The 16,960-nt window shown below is 40.8% G+C and overlaps 1 protein-coding gene across 2 annotated transcripts in view; it reads left to right on the top strand.

Annotated features, from left to right (window-relative positions):
• Positions 1–686: 686 nt before the first annotated feature.
• Positions 687–16,960, top strand: part of kcnab1a (potassium voltage-gated channel subfamily A regulatory beta subunit 1a) — a 100,352-nt gene continuing 84,078 nt past the window's right edge. The window contains exon 1 of one of the 2 annotated variants that reach the window (XM_083552464.1): positions 687–1,064. In XM_083552464.1, the coding sequence (XP_083408590.1) occupies positions 793–1,064 (272 nt within the window). In that variant the 5' untranslated portion in view covers positions 687–792. Of the gene's footprint in view, positions 1,065–6,020; positions 6,425–16,960 lie in introns of those variants that run through there. The other variant, XM_083552465.1, reaches the window with a different exon arrangement.

Here is a 16,960-nt window from a genome sequence, read left to right as displayed (position 1 = left end):
TGCGATGTTATCATTGTTCTGGTTAGCTAGCTGGGTTTTTAAAATACAGACGCTCCCACCTTACGAAAGAGTTACGCACCGAACAAGCGTTCGTAGCATGAATTTGTTCGTAAGTTTTTACTGTGCTCGTTATTGACTACACATTTCTCCAATTGATGTAAGAGCTATAAATATGATCAAATTAACAATAAAATATACTAAAAAAATCTAAATAATTAAAATACTGTATATAATATATATGACATCTATCTATCTATCTGTCTGTCTGTCTGTCTGTCTGTCTGTCTGTCTGTCTGTCTGTCTGTCTGTCTATCTATCTATCTATCTATCTATCTATCTATCTATCTATCTATCTATCTATCTATCTATCTATCTATCTATCTATCTATCTATCTATCTATCTATCTATCTATCTATCTATCTATCTATCTAAACATCCGTTCTGTTCCCTTTCGGTTGATGGCATGTGAAAACTTTAGTGTTGAGTTGGAATGGTGATGTCTTTGTCCCCCCTCCTCCCCTCTTCCAAACCCCAGCCTCATCTCTCACAGTGTTAACTCACCCAAGCCCTGTCTCACAGATTGGCCATGGCGCTCAGCCAGATACAGTTTCACCCAGAGGACAAGAGGAGGTTATAAGAGAGGTGCAAGGCTGACACAGATGACACAGATAGAGATACAAAGGGCGAGGAAGGCCGAGTGAGATATCGGCCGCGGAAAAGTTCTGGCTGCTCTTTAACAGTACACAAGGTCCCGTCTCGTGCCCTTTCTCGAGGGTTGGGCCTCCGGGGCCATGTTTGCGGCTCGGACTGGCACGGTGGGTCGTGGACTCCCTGACGAGGCGCTGAGGCACCGTAAGCAGTCGGCAGCGTCCCTGTCTGGGCCCCGGGGCCAGCGCAGCTCTCAGGACAGCTCTCGAGATAGTCGCAGGCAGAGCCAACACACGGTGCTGGCACAAGCCCGCAGGGTAGAGCTCATCCGCGAGATCGAGACCAAGTGGTACCTGAAGCTGTGCGGTCGTGCCAAGGAGGACTGCGTGGCCTTCCAGACGGGCATGCCTTATCGGTGAGCTTCTGACTCAGTGAGAATGGAGGACGAATGCTGCAGGGATGACATGACTAATTGACTGATTGGCTGCAAGTTGTGTTGATGTGAATTCGTGGCGATGTTGAATTTGCTCAGCTTGCATGTTGACAATGCTTAGCCGCATGGAATTTCAATTGTTAATTTCAGTTGTAAAAACTAATCAGAATGAAGAAGATGTGGAACATCACTGGTGTAAATGCTATTTATTTTTGCTTTAGACTTGAAGTTTGTATTTTTCTACAAACTAATTCATTTTCATTCAATAATTAATTAATTAATTTAATGGCAGAAAAATATAAGATACAGGAAAAAATATTATTTAAATCCTAAATTTATAATGGGACCGTGTGAAAAAAACACCTAAAATATATTAATTGATGAATAAATCAATGAGTGAATTATTTTACACCAGTATTTTACACAATTTACATTATTTAATTAATTTATTATTTATTCATCCATGATATTTTTTATTTGTTTATCCACATTATTTTTATTTATTTATTCATCCATTTTTTTTATTTATACACAATATTTATTTATTAAATTAAATAATACATAAAAAATTATGCCATCAAATAAATAGCAAAGTAAATGAATTCAATTATGCATTTATTAATTAATTTTTATATTTTATTATATATTATATTTTTATATAAAAAAATAGAAAGCCATTAAATTAATATATGTATTTTTTCTTTTTTTTTAAATCCAGCATTAGTCTATTAGAAAGATCAGGCACTGCTGTCCCACTACTGGGCTCTGAGGTTGAGTTTATGGGCAGGGCAGGTATCCTTTGGTATCCCTTGTGTAATTCAATCTCTATAATTACGCTGCGTTTGTTAATTACCCGAGCTGTCGTGTCACCCGAACCTGAGCTTCACTCTGATACCTCGCTTTGACCGGTTAATGCGAGTGTACATCCTGATCTGTAGTCTTCATCTTGAGATCTCTGAAGAGATCTGAGAAGAAACCGTGTGATCTTGAGTACAGTGAGGAGTTCGTCTCTCTGTGTCTCTCTGTCTGAGTGTTAGTCATGATGAGATAAGGTCTGTGAAATGTGAGCATGCCAAAGCAGTGGCCTTTAATCCTGAAGCTCAAGGGTAGGATTTTCACCTGGGCTTTGTGTCAGGAGCACAGATCAGCGCTCCTCCTCATACCTCCTGTAAGCTTGTGTAAGAAAGTCGCCAGGTTTCTGATTGATGGCGCTGAAATGCTGTAAGTTTTATCTGTAAGGAATGTTATAGAGCGTAAATGCTTCATTTTATACAGCAGTAATAATATACTTGCATTTATTGTCATAATGATGCTGTGAATCTGTCAGGACACATCACACACAATCATGAGCCTTCACCAGACTTTATTCATCTCACGTCATGTGTCACTGATGATATGTTTAAACTGTAGTGAGTGGATGCTTCATGATATGAAACACACAGAAAGAGAGACACAGAGAGAAATCAAGTGAGAGTAAAAGTATTTGGTGCTCTCCATGATCTCCACAGAGAAGCCGTTGATGTTCAGCGAGTAACAGTCAATTTGTTGATTTCCTCCTGAAATCAACAGTTATCTCTTTTGTTTGTCTACATTCAGATACGTTCGGCTTTACATCGGTCCGTTAACCTCTGCACCTTCTCTCGGTATGCTGACTCATTGTTTTTTCAGATAAGACAGACCACGGTCGTGTCAACAGCAAACTGGAGCTGTGCACTGCTACACAGTCGTGGGTCAGCAGGGTGAACAGCAGTGGGCTAATTACGCAGCCCTGAGGGGCCCCAGTGCTCAGTGTGATGGTGTTGGAGATGCTATTCATAATCCGAACTCAATGAAGTCTTCCAGTCAAAAAGTCCAGGATCCAGTTAAAGAGGGAAATGTTCAGGCCCAACAGGTTCAGTTTCATCTGCTGAGGAATGATAATGTTGAATGCTGAACTGAAGTATTTGAACAGGAAACATTTGTATGTATGAATCCTTGTTTTCCAGATTAGTGAGGGGCAGGTGGAGTTTGGTGGACATGGCGTTGGCGGTGGAGCAGTTTGATATGTGAACTGCAGTGATCTAGTGTTACAGGCAGAAGGGTCTTGATGTGCTTAATGACGAGCCTCTCGAAGCACTTCATGATGATAGGAGTGAGTGCAACAGGGCGGTAGTCATTGAGGCAGGACATAGATGGTTTCTTTGGCACAGGAATGATGGTCGTTGTAATGGAGATAGATAGATAGATAGATAGATAGATAGATAGATAGATAGATAGATAGATAGATAGATAGATAGATAGATAGATAGATAGATAGATAGATAGATAGATAGATAGATAGATAGATAGATAGATAGATAGATAGATAGATAGATAGATAGATGTCGTCTTGTCATGTGTCATCTGGTGAAGTCGGTTCCAATGAGGGAATTGCATGGTGTATGTTGAAGTATAGAATGGCTGCCATGTTGGTTCAGGATTCCTCTCACCATTTAACCTACATGTAGATAATGATTTAGCATGTTGTGCAAATAGGAACAGAAACTTGTAAAGTTAGAATGTGACACAGCTACATCCAAAACGTACTGTTAAAGGTCAGTTTGATAAAGATTAATACCATCAAATGACCAAGTTTGTTGGCTAGAAACAAAAGGAAAACCATGTGTGTCTTAAAACCCATCGATGACTAGGTGCTTTTAAACGTTTTACTGACTCTGGATATAAATGAAGAACAATACAAATGTGTTATATCCAGAATATTTCTTTCTCTCTATCATGTCTTTAAAATCAAATCAGATTGAGCGCTTTCTAATCTCCAGGCAATTCTTTAGTGCCCGGGAAAACAACATAAACCGATTGGAGGGAAAAGCGTTAAAAAAAATGCTTTCCAGCCAAGAAGAAGAACGCAACTTTGACTGACATCTCACTTATGATCCATCTAATGAGAGCTCATTAAACATGAGCAGAGGTTTTATGGGCCATTGTGCTGCAGGGCAACTCTGAGTATTTAGCGTGACCCAGAAACACAAATATGAAGATTAAGTGGAAGATCTTTTAGTGGCCTGCTATTGAGCCCTGACCTCAACCCTATTCAACACCTTTGAGATGAATGTGAACACTGACTGCACCCCAGGTCTCCTCACCTTCTCACCTACATCACTACCTGATTTTACTAACACCCATGTGGAAGAATGAGAAAAAATCTCCACAAAATCTAGTGGAAACATCTTCACAGAAGAGTGGAGGTTATTATAACAGTAAATTGGAATTTCGGTTATGGTTTTCCTGGGGATTTGACATGATGGCAAATTGTGTATTTTTGTGTAAATTCTACAGGAAAGAAAACACAAAAGTATAAATGGTTCATATAAAAGTTGTACAAATGTCTGTCTTGTAAATGTCCTTGTATCTGCAACCAAATGGATTTCTTCTACTGTGTCAGCCATTGTGGAATAAATAAAGCAGCTATTAAATCCACATGTATATATTAAATTTTGTGCAGTTTGCTACAGATGTGTTTTTTGACCTCTGACTAGTGCGCTCTCTGACCATCCAATCAAAATACGTCAAAATGCTGACGTTATTGGACGCCCTCTAGGGGGCCTCGATGGGGTTTATGTTAAAAAAACGCAAAAGTTGCTGACTCTGAAGGTCTTACATCAGATAGTTTTGACACTGGCAACTCTTAACGTGACGTCTGAAATCTGATTGGTGTTTGCATAAAACTCTGATTTATGCAAACACTCGGGAAGCAGCGCGCCTGAGAGAGATGCTATGAAATTAAAATAATGGAATATTAGGAATAATTTAATACATATTCATTGACAAAAATGTATTAAAACATAAGTCAGTGATTCTGATATGCCAGAAGAGAAGGTCAGTTAAAGCTGTGGGTTACGGATTAAAAGGTCACGGGTTTAAGCTCCATGAAACAAACGGTGTGTATGGCAGAGAATTAGTTGTGAGCTCACTGTAAATAACTACAAATAGACCAGAGCAGGATGATGTTATTAGCTTTTCATAATGCGTGTTTATGTAAAGTAATTGGTCCTATTATATGATGATTTATGGATTTTGGCAGCTGAACTTAAGGAGAAAAAGTTGGTCAAAAAAAAAATACCAGTATTGAAAAGCTCTTAGGTTATTTCACAGTGTGGGTGCACCTGTGTTTGTGTGTGTGTGTGTGTGTGTGTGTGTGTGTGTGTGTCAGTCAGCTATAAATAACCTCTGCATTAATAAAAGAATTACTGGTTACTGTTGGACGCACACCTCAGTTGTTCCACTCCACCCACTGATAGTGAAATCCGAACACAGCTGTGTCTTCATCCAGCCCCAATATGTGTTTTTTACATGTTCCTGTGTTCCAGCTAAAGGTCCAAATTCTGCTAATTATGTTTTTGTGGTATGTGCCAAAGCTGGTTACTTTGTGATGTACTTCCTTGATATGGAAAATCTTTCCTACAAGGCATTCCCTGATATGATGTCATGAATCAAGTCCCAGCACTGCCAGCCGAAGGGGGAAAAGATCTCGATATCTGGCAAAGTAACAAAATGCTGGAAAAAGTGTGAGTAACAGAAGCATTGCTTCACTGACTGTAATAACATGTTGGATTATGGTTTAATCAGCTCCCAAAAGTTTAATCTAGAACCACAAGTTGTATTTGTTTCTTCTGGATAACCACCAGGTCACCCTCCAAATGGTTCCAACTGGAACCTGAAGGTTCTCCAAGCAAACCGAACACACTATAAGATCATAACGTTTGGTCCGAGTCCATATTAGATAGATGATTAGAAAAATGATGGAAAAAGTGGATGAGTGAAAGGATGAGAGGATGAATAATCAGGAGTGAGAGGTGGAGCATGAGTGAGGGAGAAAAAAAAAGCAGGGCGGAGGGATGGAGAGGAGAGAGAGAGAGAGAGAGAGAGAGAGAGAGAGAGAGAGGGAAAGAGGGAGGGAAAATGTCCCAGATTCCCATGGTGTGTAATGGAGAGGGAAATCAAGCCAAGCCGATTAACCCAGCAGCAAACAAACTCTGTCACACTGTACAGTAGAACTCTTAAAGGGTCTCGAGGACCTTTAAGTAGAACTTTCAAAGGAGCAGAGTACGAGAGATGTACTTATACAAAGCGACTTGCTCAGAAATCCCCAACCTGAAGCCCAGAGGAATTCAGAAGGCGAGTGGAGACAGAGTGCAGACCCGCATCAGCAGGGACAGCTCAGTGGACAAGGCGTATCCGATAATATGCTGGAGAGGCCTGAGGAACAACGCACACCTGGAGCTCAAACATCTGGAGGAGTTCCTCAACACACACGCTACCTCGCTGCAGGACACGGTACCGGCCACAACCGGCATGGTGTACAGGTACACTTTTAAAGAACAAAGAACAAACTTTACGGGGTCCTGAAATACACAAGGCAGCTTTTGCTCCTATACACTGCAAAACAAATAAATACAAGCAACAAATGCAGGATTGAAGACGATCCAGAATAGAAACAAGTCAATGTATCTGCCAATGCAGTGAGATAATTACACTTGGTAAGATTTCTTAAAATAATAAAACATATTGAAGATTTAGAAAAAAACAAAAAGTCTTAAAATGAGCATTCGTTTTTAACAATTTGCTTCTTTTCATTAGTGTGAAAAGATCTAAAAACCAGAGCTACTAAACGATAGAATTCCTCTTAATTTGGGAATCATTATATATTCTGTCTTAAGATGAGACAAAACATTTGAACTAAAAACAAGATTACTATTAAAATCAAGATACATGCGTATTGTCAACAATTATTTATTTAAGACAGTCTTTGTCTTGTGACACGCAGAAGTTATGATGTAGAAATCATTAATTGCTGTTTCTCAAAATACTTAAAATTTTTGCAACATAAAACATTATTGAATGTATTTTGTCACTACTGAACACTGAACGATATTCAACATGAGAAACTGAAATCGAACTACAGAACAACTTTGTATAAAGAACAAAGTTAAAAAATAACAATAATAAAGTTTGGAAAAAGTGTGTGGGGACTTAATGCTTTATATAATTTGTTATTAGGTTGTAAATAAATGTGTTGGCGTTGACATAAAACAAGCTTTTGGAATAAATTCTAAGTGTCTTAAGTGTGATTCTTGAAATTTTTTTTTTATTATTCATTTATTTTTTTTTAAAAGATAAAAGGCCTCAAATGACGTCTCTGATGGTAATTAAGCTTAATGTGCAGTTAAAATAACTTTTAATTTAATAACTTTACTGCTTTTTAAAATAAATTTTATAAGCTTTACTGACTACGGAAAGAAGAAATTGATAAATCTGCTTTTGCATTGTATTTTATTCCTAAAATAAGACCAATAAGATATAAATAAGATTGTAAGACTACTAGATGTGTAGTTTTTGCAGTGTAGAGCTTCTCTTTAAATCTCCTTTTGGTATGAAGAATGTCTGATGCTCTTGTGGGGGAACTTAAGTTTTGGGGATTTCTTGAAGGTACAAAGTAAAGTACCTTCTGCACTGGTTGGTTGGTTGGTTGATTTACTTTTAGATGACTTATTTCTAAATTGTGTTGGCAAGCAATGTGGCATATTGCAATTTATATTGAAAACATTACGATGATACAGTTACAGATTCTAACTTTCAATCATTTATCTCCTGGGCAAGGTTTTCATGGTCCAGAGATTATCCTGGGAACACTGAGCATGACTCATGGTGGTGACTTGACTTGACACTTGACATCTAATTCTGTATCTTAGTTGTTTTTTCTGGTGAGAACCTCTAAAAGGTTCTAGGTGAACCCTAACACTCTACCACTGAGGTCCATGTAAAACCCCTTCAGATCTAGAAAAGTATTTATGAGTTTTTTAATGCGATTGATTCACTAAAATGGAGCAGTTCATAAAAGTCATTTGTTCGCTTTAATAGAAAGATGAGATTTCTTGCCATTATTTACGATTGTATATTTTTTATGTCGTCAATTTGAAGCGCCGCTGCTGTAAATCGGTCGAGGAAACTGATTGCATTTATATTTTATACATTGGAATACCAGTGTTTTAAACAGATTTGAACTCTTTTATAAAACTTCTGCAAGCAAATCCATGGGCTGTACGGTTCTACCGAGGTTCAGTCTTATAAAGCTTTCCCCAGAGCGGCAGGAACATCTTTAGATCTCAGATCTTACATTAGAAGGTTTAACACAGAACCCTACAAAATTCTGCAAAGTTAACACAGGACCTAATGACCCAAAGAACCCTTGATGAACCCATTGTTCTTTCTGTTTTTCATCAACTCCAGTCTTTATCTGAAAGAAGGAGAAGAAAGAAGATCATGATAATGTTCTAGTCATTTCTCCCCATGATATCAGCCCCCAACCACGACGTTACTCATTAAGACGGCATCAGTTCACCCCATTTGTGCTGGAATCTATTATCTTGGTAGCATTAGGAGTACAATTTGGCATGGAGTGTTCTGCTCATCATATCATGCAGAATGTTCTGAACTGGTTTACTTATCCTGAGGCAAATGGGATGAGGTGTGTAGGGGGTATTTGGTACTCAGGCTTTTCTCCGTAGCAACAGAAATAAAAAGCTGGCGGTGGTCCACATTCCAAAACCATGCACTCATGAAATGTTTGGCCTGTGGACATGCTCTTTCAGTACCACCTCATGGCTCCATTGGAAGAAGGAGTCAAATGATACAAACATCTGGGCTTGAGTGAGAATTTAAAGACTGGCTGATGTCTTTGATATATTGATCAGAAGGTTAAAGGTACAATTCCCAACACCAAGTTCTTGATCATGTGTGTTCCTCAGGCTTTGGGCTTCATTTCGGGTTCAGATATGTGAAAGAAAAGTTTCTATTTTCAAGGTAGCAGAAATAAAAGAGGGTTCAGATTTCAACTATATGACCACATGCTCTGATTTTCAATAAACAAAGGTGTCTAATTCTCAACATAACATTTGCCTAGTAGAATCAGACACCAAGTTTCATGGCTGCCTTGTAAAGATGCCAGTTCTGTCACATGTTCTTTGGATGAACTGTAGTTTGAATGGCAGCATGAACACCAAAGTCATATTTAGCATAATTGTACTCATGCACATATGCACCAAGCTTAGTGATTAAAGGGATTCGGCTTTGATCCGAAAGTCGTAATTTCAAATCCCAGCCACACCAAGCTGCCAGTTCTGGACCCCTGAGCAAAGCCTTCAACCCCACAGCTGCTTAGTTGTATGAATGACATAAATGGAAGTAGTAGGTAAAGCCGTCTGCCAAATACTGAAAAAGATGACGTTCTGGCAGCACGTTGTAGCTCAACACTTGCATGGTTGCTTGTGGTTAAGTCATTGGACTTTTTACCTGATGGTCTGCCACTGCTGGGCCCTTGAAAAAGGCCCTTAATCATCTACTGCTCAGTAGTAAGTCACTCTGGATAAGGGTGTCTGTCATGCTAGAGTTTCCCACAAGCCTCTACACAACACTGAACTATATCACGTGATCCTTTCACGTACCTGTTTCTCATTCACTGTAAAACAGTTTTCATTTCTTATGCTTTTGTTTTTTTTTCACCTAAAAACCTAAACTCATGGTTACACTTTCTTTGATACAATTTTAGCACTTCATTTATTTTTATTTGTATTTCACTTTTAACAATAGACATTGTCTCAAAGCAGCTTTACACAGATAACCTGGTTATAAAGTTGTATTAAAGAATGTATAAGTTTAGTTCCTATAACAAACTATACAGTACACCTACATAACAACCTGACTTTACTAACACCCTTGCACAAGCACACTCCAAAATCTAGTGGAACATCTTCCTAGAAGAGTGGAGAGAATTATAGAAGAAAATTAGGACCAAATGTGGAATGCAATGCTTATAAAGCACATACCATAGTTATAAACGGGTGTCCGCAAACTTTTGCCAATATAGTGTAGAGCAAATGTTACTGCGTAGGTTTTCTGCAGTCAAAACACATTGTTCAGTTTTCCTTTTTCTTTTCCGACAAACAAACTTGGACATGATGTATAACATCCTAAATGTAGAGGCATTATAACCTCCTTATGACTCCTCTGGATTTATATATACAGTAAGGAAAATAAGTATTTGAACACCCTGCTATTTTGCAAGTTCTCCCACTTAGAAATCATGGAGGGGTCTGAAATTGTCATCGTAGGTGCATGTCCACTGTGAGAGACATAATAAAAAAAAAAAATTCCAGAAATCACAATATATGATTTTTAAACTATTTATTTGTATGATACAGCTGCAAATAAGTATTTGAACACCTGTCTATCAGCTAGAATTCTGACCCTCAAAGACCTGTTAGTCTGCCTTTAAAATGTCCACCTCCACTACATTTATTATCCTAAATTAGATGCACCTGTTTGAGGTCGTTAGCTGCATAAAAACACCTGTCCACCCCATACAATCAGTAAGAATCCAACTACTAACATGACCAAGACCAAAGAGCTGTCCAAAGACACTAGAGACAAAATTGTACACCTCCACAAGGCTGGAAAGGGCTATGGGGAAATTGCCAAGCAGCTTGGTGAAAAAAGGTCCACTGTTGGAGCAATCATTAGAAAATGGAAGAAGTTAAACATGACTGTCAATCTCCCTCGGACTGGGGCTCCATGCAAGATCTCACCTCGTGGGGTCTCAATGATCCTAAGGAAGGTGAGAAATCAGCCCAGAACTACACGGGAGGAGCTGGTCAATGACCTGAAAAGAGCTGGGACCACCGTTTCCAAGGTTACTGTTGGTAATACACTAAGACGTCATGGTTTGAAATCATGCATGGCACGGAAGGTTCCCCTGCTTAAACCAGCACATGTCCAGGCACGTCTTAAGTTTGCCAATGACCATTTGGATGATCCAGAGGAGTCATGGGAGAAAGTCATGTGGTCAGATAAGACCAAAATAGAACTTTTGGGTCATAATTCCACTAAATGTGTTTGGAGGAAGAAGAAGAATGAGTACCCTCCAAAGAACACCATCCCTACTGTGAAGCATGGGGGTGGTAGCATCATGCTTTGGGGGTGGTTTTTTTGCACATGGGACAGGGCGACTGCACTGTATTAAGGAGAGGATGACCGGGGCCATGTATTGCAAGATTTTGGGGAACAACCTCCTTCCCTCAGTTAGAGCATTGAAGATGGGTCGAGGCTGGGTCTTCCAACATGACAATGACCCGAAGCACACAGCCAGGATAACCAAGGAGTGACTCTGTAAGAAGCATATCAAGGTTCTGGCATGGTCTAGCCAGTCTCCAGACCTAAACCCAATAGAGAATCTTTGGAGGGAGCTCAAACTCCGTGTTTCTCAGCGACAGGCCAGAAACCTGACTGATCTAGAGAAGATCTGTGTGGAGGAGTGGGCCAAAATCCCTCCTGCAGTGTGTGCAAACCTGGTGAAAAACTACAGGAAACGTTTGACCTCTGTAATTGCAAACAAAGGCTACTGTACCAAATATTAACATTGACTTTCTCAGGTGTTCAAATACTTATTTGCAGCTGTATCATACAAATAAATAGTTACAAAATCATACATTGTAATTTTTGGATTTTTTTTTTTTAGATTATGTCTCTCACAGTGGACATGAACCTACGATGACAATTTCAGACCCCTCCATGATTTCTAAGTGGGAGAACTTGCAAAATAGCAGGGTGTTCAAATACTTATTTTCCTCACTGTATATATATATATGAGATCGGAATCTATTCTTATGCTTATTTACTCTCGGCAGTATCTTTCCCTGATTGTGTGATTGAAACAGGCGTCCTTTGGGGCAGGAAAATGCACAAACACACACGCACACACACACACACACACACACACACACACACACACACACACACACACACACACACACACACACACATATATATATATGCATACCCATTCAGTGATGTAATGGGACTGTTTTGGATTTCACACGTCAGTGTCAGTAAATGTTTCTCCTTCATGCTGATCCTAGGTCAGTTCCATGGTATTAGTCATGCTTATGATTAGAATCTGACTGATGACATTAAGGGAATTAAGGGGAACACCAATCATAGAAATCCTCATGAAAGGTCCTGTGTATGTCTGCATAGCCTTAGTTGGTTCTCCTTTGCAGCACATCAGTCCTGGAGGAATGTTGTTTGTGTTTTAAACCAGCTGGATAAAGATGTAATAGACACTAAAGACACTTGAAGTGACTTGAAAAAGTCTCCATTTGCTGTTATAGCAACCTCCATTCTTCTGGGAAGATGTTCCATTAGATTCTGAAGTGTACTTGTGGAGATTCGGGTTCATTCAGCGACATCGCTTAGATTCTCATGTAGGTCAGGTGAGGAGGCCTGGGGTTCAGACAGGGTTCCAGTTCATCCAATTGAATAGGGTTGAGGTCAGAGCTTTATAAAAGGCTACGCAAGATCTTCCACCATGTTTACATATAGCTGGCTTAGTGTACACCCAGAGACCGGCTGTAATATTGATGTTCAGGCACTGAGCATGGAGTGTATAGACTTTGTTTGTGTGTGTGTGTGTGTGTGTGTGTGTGTGTGTGTGTGTGTGTGTGTGTGTGTGTGCAGTGAAGGGCAGGGAAGGTCATGTGACCCACTGGACACAGGGCGTCATATAACCCCAGGCTCAAAACACAGCAGGCAGGCTGGAATGCCGGGCAAGTAATCAATGTCCCTCAGTCTGTTGCATCATGGGACATCAGTGTACATACCAAACATTTCTGCTCTGACCTTTTAAGTCCTAACCCCTCGGTTCCTCTCCGTAGAAACGTTTACATGTGGATGGTTTTGCTTTGAAATAGTTCCTGGTTTCTTTTTCAGTCGCAGACGATTGGTCGGATGGTAAAGGAGGTTGATGTTCGGTCGTAAAGTCTCCCGGGGAAGCCTTTTAAAGTGTAAAACCCAGAGCGTCGCCATCCATCATGCCCTCGCTGCCTAATGAGCGTCTGATTGTAGCCCTTATACGGATGAAGCCATGCTAAGGATTTATAGCAGTTCTGGCAGCTACGGGAATGCTCTGCCTTCCTTCTCCTGACTGCAGGGAACCTTGTTTTGTTTTTCTTCTCCGTGCATCATTTCTACATTTTACGGATAGAATAGATAAACGATCGATGACGAGGCTTATTTTCATCATTTTACCTGATTATGCCGTTACACACTGGCTCAGCATTGGCTTCGGCCTGCTTCTATTTTTAACCAGAGCAGGCAGGCGCTAGCAATTACGCATGCAGACGCTGATTGGCGCTCCAGCCGGATCATGTGTTGGATTGGATTCCTGCTTCAAGAGATTCTACTGTGTTATGTAGTAAATGTGACATGTGCGTTTTAGTCAACCAGCGTTGTTGTGAATATATATATATATATATATATATATATATATATATATATATATATATATATATACAGTGCAACCTCGATACTCGTGGAGGTTACGTTCTAGGACCCCTCACGAGTTACTAAAAAACGCGAGGTTGTGACTCTGCTTTTGATGGTTTGAAGGACAATTGTACATGTACTGTAGAGTAAATCCAACAAAAATTCTGAAATAAATGTTTTATTTACTATTTTAAATGAATAATGCAATAACAAAATTAGCAACTTTTAACTTTTTACTATCAGATTTTTCACGAGTTCCTCTCAGTCCGGTTCCAAATGAAAAGTCGCCAACTATCGAGGTCATGAGTATCGAGGTTCCACTGTATATATGTATGGATAAAAGTATGTGGTAGGGGTCTTTGGATGCACAAAGCAAACTCCATGAAGATATGCTGCGCATGGGTTGGAGATTAAGATCTCCTGCTATAGATCTCAACTCTATTGAACACTTTTTGGATGAATATGAACCCTGACTGCACCCCAGGCCTCCTTACATCCCCTACATCAGTACCTGACTTTACTATCACCCTTGTGGCTGAATAATCACAAACGTCCACAAGCACACTCCAAAATATCTTCCCTGAAGAGTGGAGGGAATTATTAGAGCAAATAATTCCCAAATTGGGACTAAATGTGGAATACCGTGTAAAAAAACATACTTATGACCAGGTGTCCGCAAACTTTTGGTAATATATATATTTCTTCTTCTTCTTCTTCTTTCGGCTGCTCCCATTAGGGGTCGCCACAGCGGATCATCCGTCTCCATACCACCCTGTCCTCTACATCTGCCTCTTTCACACCAACTACCTGCATGTCTTCCCTCACCACATCCATATACCTCCTCCTTGGCCTTCCTCTTTTCCTTCTACCTGGTGGCTCCATCTTCAGCATTTTTCTACCAATATAATTCATGTCCCTTCTCTGCACATGTCCAAACCATCTCAATTTTGCCTCCCTCACCTTGTCACCAAAACATCCTACATGTGCTGTCCCTCTAATAAACTCATTTCTAATCTTGTCCATCCTCGTCACTCCCAACGAAAACCTTAACATCTTCAGCTCTGCTACCTCCAGCTCCACCTCCTGTCTTTTACTCAATGCCACTGTCTCTAATCCAAACAACATCGCAGGTCTCACCACAGTCCTATAAACTTTCCCTTTCATTCTTGCAGATACCCTACTATCACAAATCACTCCTGTCATTCTTCTCCACCCACTCCACCCTGCCTGCACTCTTTTCTTTACTTCTCTAACACACTCTCCATTACTTTGCACTGTTGACCCCAGGTACCTGAACTCCTCCACCTTCTCCACCTCTTCTCCCTGCAACCGCACCACTCCACTGCCCTCCCTCTCATTCACACACATGTACTCTGTCTTACTTCTACTGACTTTCATTCCCCTTCTCTCCAGCGCATATCTCCACCTCTCCAGGCTCTTCTCAACCTGCTCTCTACTCTCACCACAAATCACAATATCATCTGCAAACATCATAGTCCAGGGAGACTCCTGTCTGACCTCGTCCGTCAACCTGTCCATCACTCAGGGCCGATCCTTGATGCAGTCCAACCTTCACCCTGAACCAGTCTGTCGTACCTACTGCACACTTCACTGCCGTCACACTGTCCTCATACATGTCCTGCACCACCCTCACATACTTCTCTGACACACCTGACTTCCTCATACAATACCATAACTCCTCTCTCGGCACCCTGTCGTACGCTTTCTCTAAATCCACAAATACACAATGCAGCTCCTTCTGTCCTTCTCTATACTTCTCCATCAACATCCTCAAAGCAAATAAGGCATCTGTGGTGCTCTTCCTCGGCATGAAACCATACTGTTGCTCACAGATGGTCACCTCTTCTCTCAGCCTGGCTTCCACTACCCTTTCCCATAACTTCATGGTGTGACTGATCAACTTAATTCCCCTGTAGTTACTGCAGGTCTGCACATCTCCCTTATGCTTAAAGATCGGTACCAGCACACTCCTTCTCCATTCCTCAGGCATCCTCTCCCCTTCCAGAATCCTGTTAAACAATCTGGTTAAAAACTCCACTGCCATCTCTCCTAAACATCTCCACGCTTCTACCGGTATGTCATCTGGTCCAACCGAATTTCCATTCTTCATCCTCTTAATCGCTGCTCTCACTTCCTCCTTACTAATCCTATCTACATCCTGCTTCACCAACTCCACATCCTCCAACCTTCTCTCTCTCTGATTTTCCTCATTCATCAGCTGCTCAAAATACTCCCTCCACCTTCTCAACACACTCTCCTCACTAGTCAACACATTTCCCTCTCCATCCTTTATTGCTCTAACTTGCAGTACATCCTTCCCAGCTCGGTCCCTCTGCTTGGCCAATCGGTATAAATGCTTTTCTCCTTCCTTAGTGTCCAACCTCTTATACAGTTCCTCATATGCCTTTTCCTTGGCTTTCACCACATCCCTTTTTACCTGCTGCCGCATCTCCTTGTACTCCTGCCTACTTTTCTCATCACTCTGTCGATCCCACTTCTGTTTTGCCAACCTCTTTCCCCTAATGCTCTCCTGCACTTCCTCATTCCACCACCACGTCTCCTTGTCTTGCTTTCTATTTCCAGATGTCACACCAAGTACTTTTCTAGCTGCCTCCCTCATCACTCCTGCAGTAGTTGCCCAATCATCCGGCACCTCTTCACCACCACCAAGCCCCTGTCTGACCTCTTCCCTGAACCTCACACTACACTCTTCCTCCTTCAGTTTCCACCATCTTATTCTTCTTTCAAACCTTACTTTCCTCCTCTTCTTTTTCGCCTCCAAAACCATCCTACAGACCACCATCCGATGCTGTCTAGCTACACTGTCCCCCGTCAACACCTTACAGTCTCCAATCTCCTTCAGGTTGCATCTCCTACACAGAAGATAATCCACCTGTGTGCACCTTCCTCTACTCTTATACGTCACCCTATGATCCTCCTTCTTCTTAAAATACGTGTTTACCACTGCCATTTCCATCCTTTTAGCAAAATCTACCACCATCTGCCCTTCCACATTCCTCTCCTTAAAACCATACCTACCCATCACCTCCTCATCACCTCTGTTCCCTTCACCTACATGCCCATTAAAGTCTGCCCCAATCACTAATCGTTTTTTCCTAGGTACACCATCTACCACTTCATCTAATTCACTCCAGAATCTTTCCTTCTCCTCCATCTCTCAGCCAACTTGTGGAGCATAGGCACTGATGACATTTATCATCATCCCTTCAACTTCCACCTTCACGATCATCACCCTATCAGAAACTCTCTTCACCTCCACTACACTCTTACTGTACTCTTCCTTCAGAATCACCCCTACACCATTTCTCTTCCCATCCACACCATGATAAAACAGTTTAAATCCACCTCCAATGTTCCTGCTCTTACTCCCTTTCCACTTGGTCTCCTGAACACACAGCATATCTACCTTTCTCCTCTCCATCATATCAGCTACCTCTCTCCCTTTACCCGTCATAGTACCAACATTTAAAGTACCAACCCGA

The sequence above is a fragment of the Silurus aristotelis genome (assembly GCF_946808225.1).
Source record: "Silurus aristotelis genome assembly, chromosome: 10".
NCBI lineage: Eukaryota > Metazoa > Chordata > Actinopteri > Siluriformes > Siluridae > Silurus > Silurus aristotelis.
The sequence above is the reverse complement of the archived record's forward strand: the minus strand, read 5'-3'. Positions and strand labels throughout refer to the sequence as shown.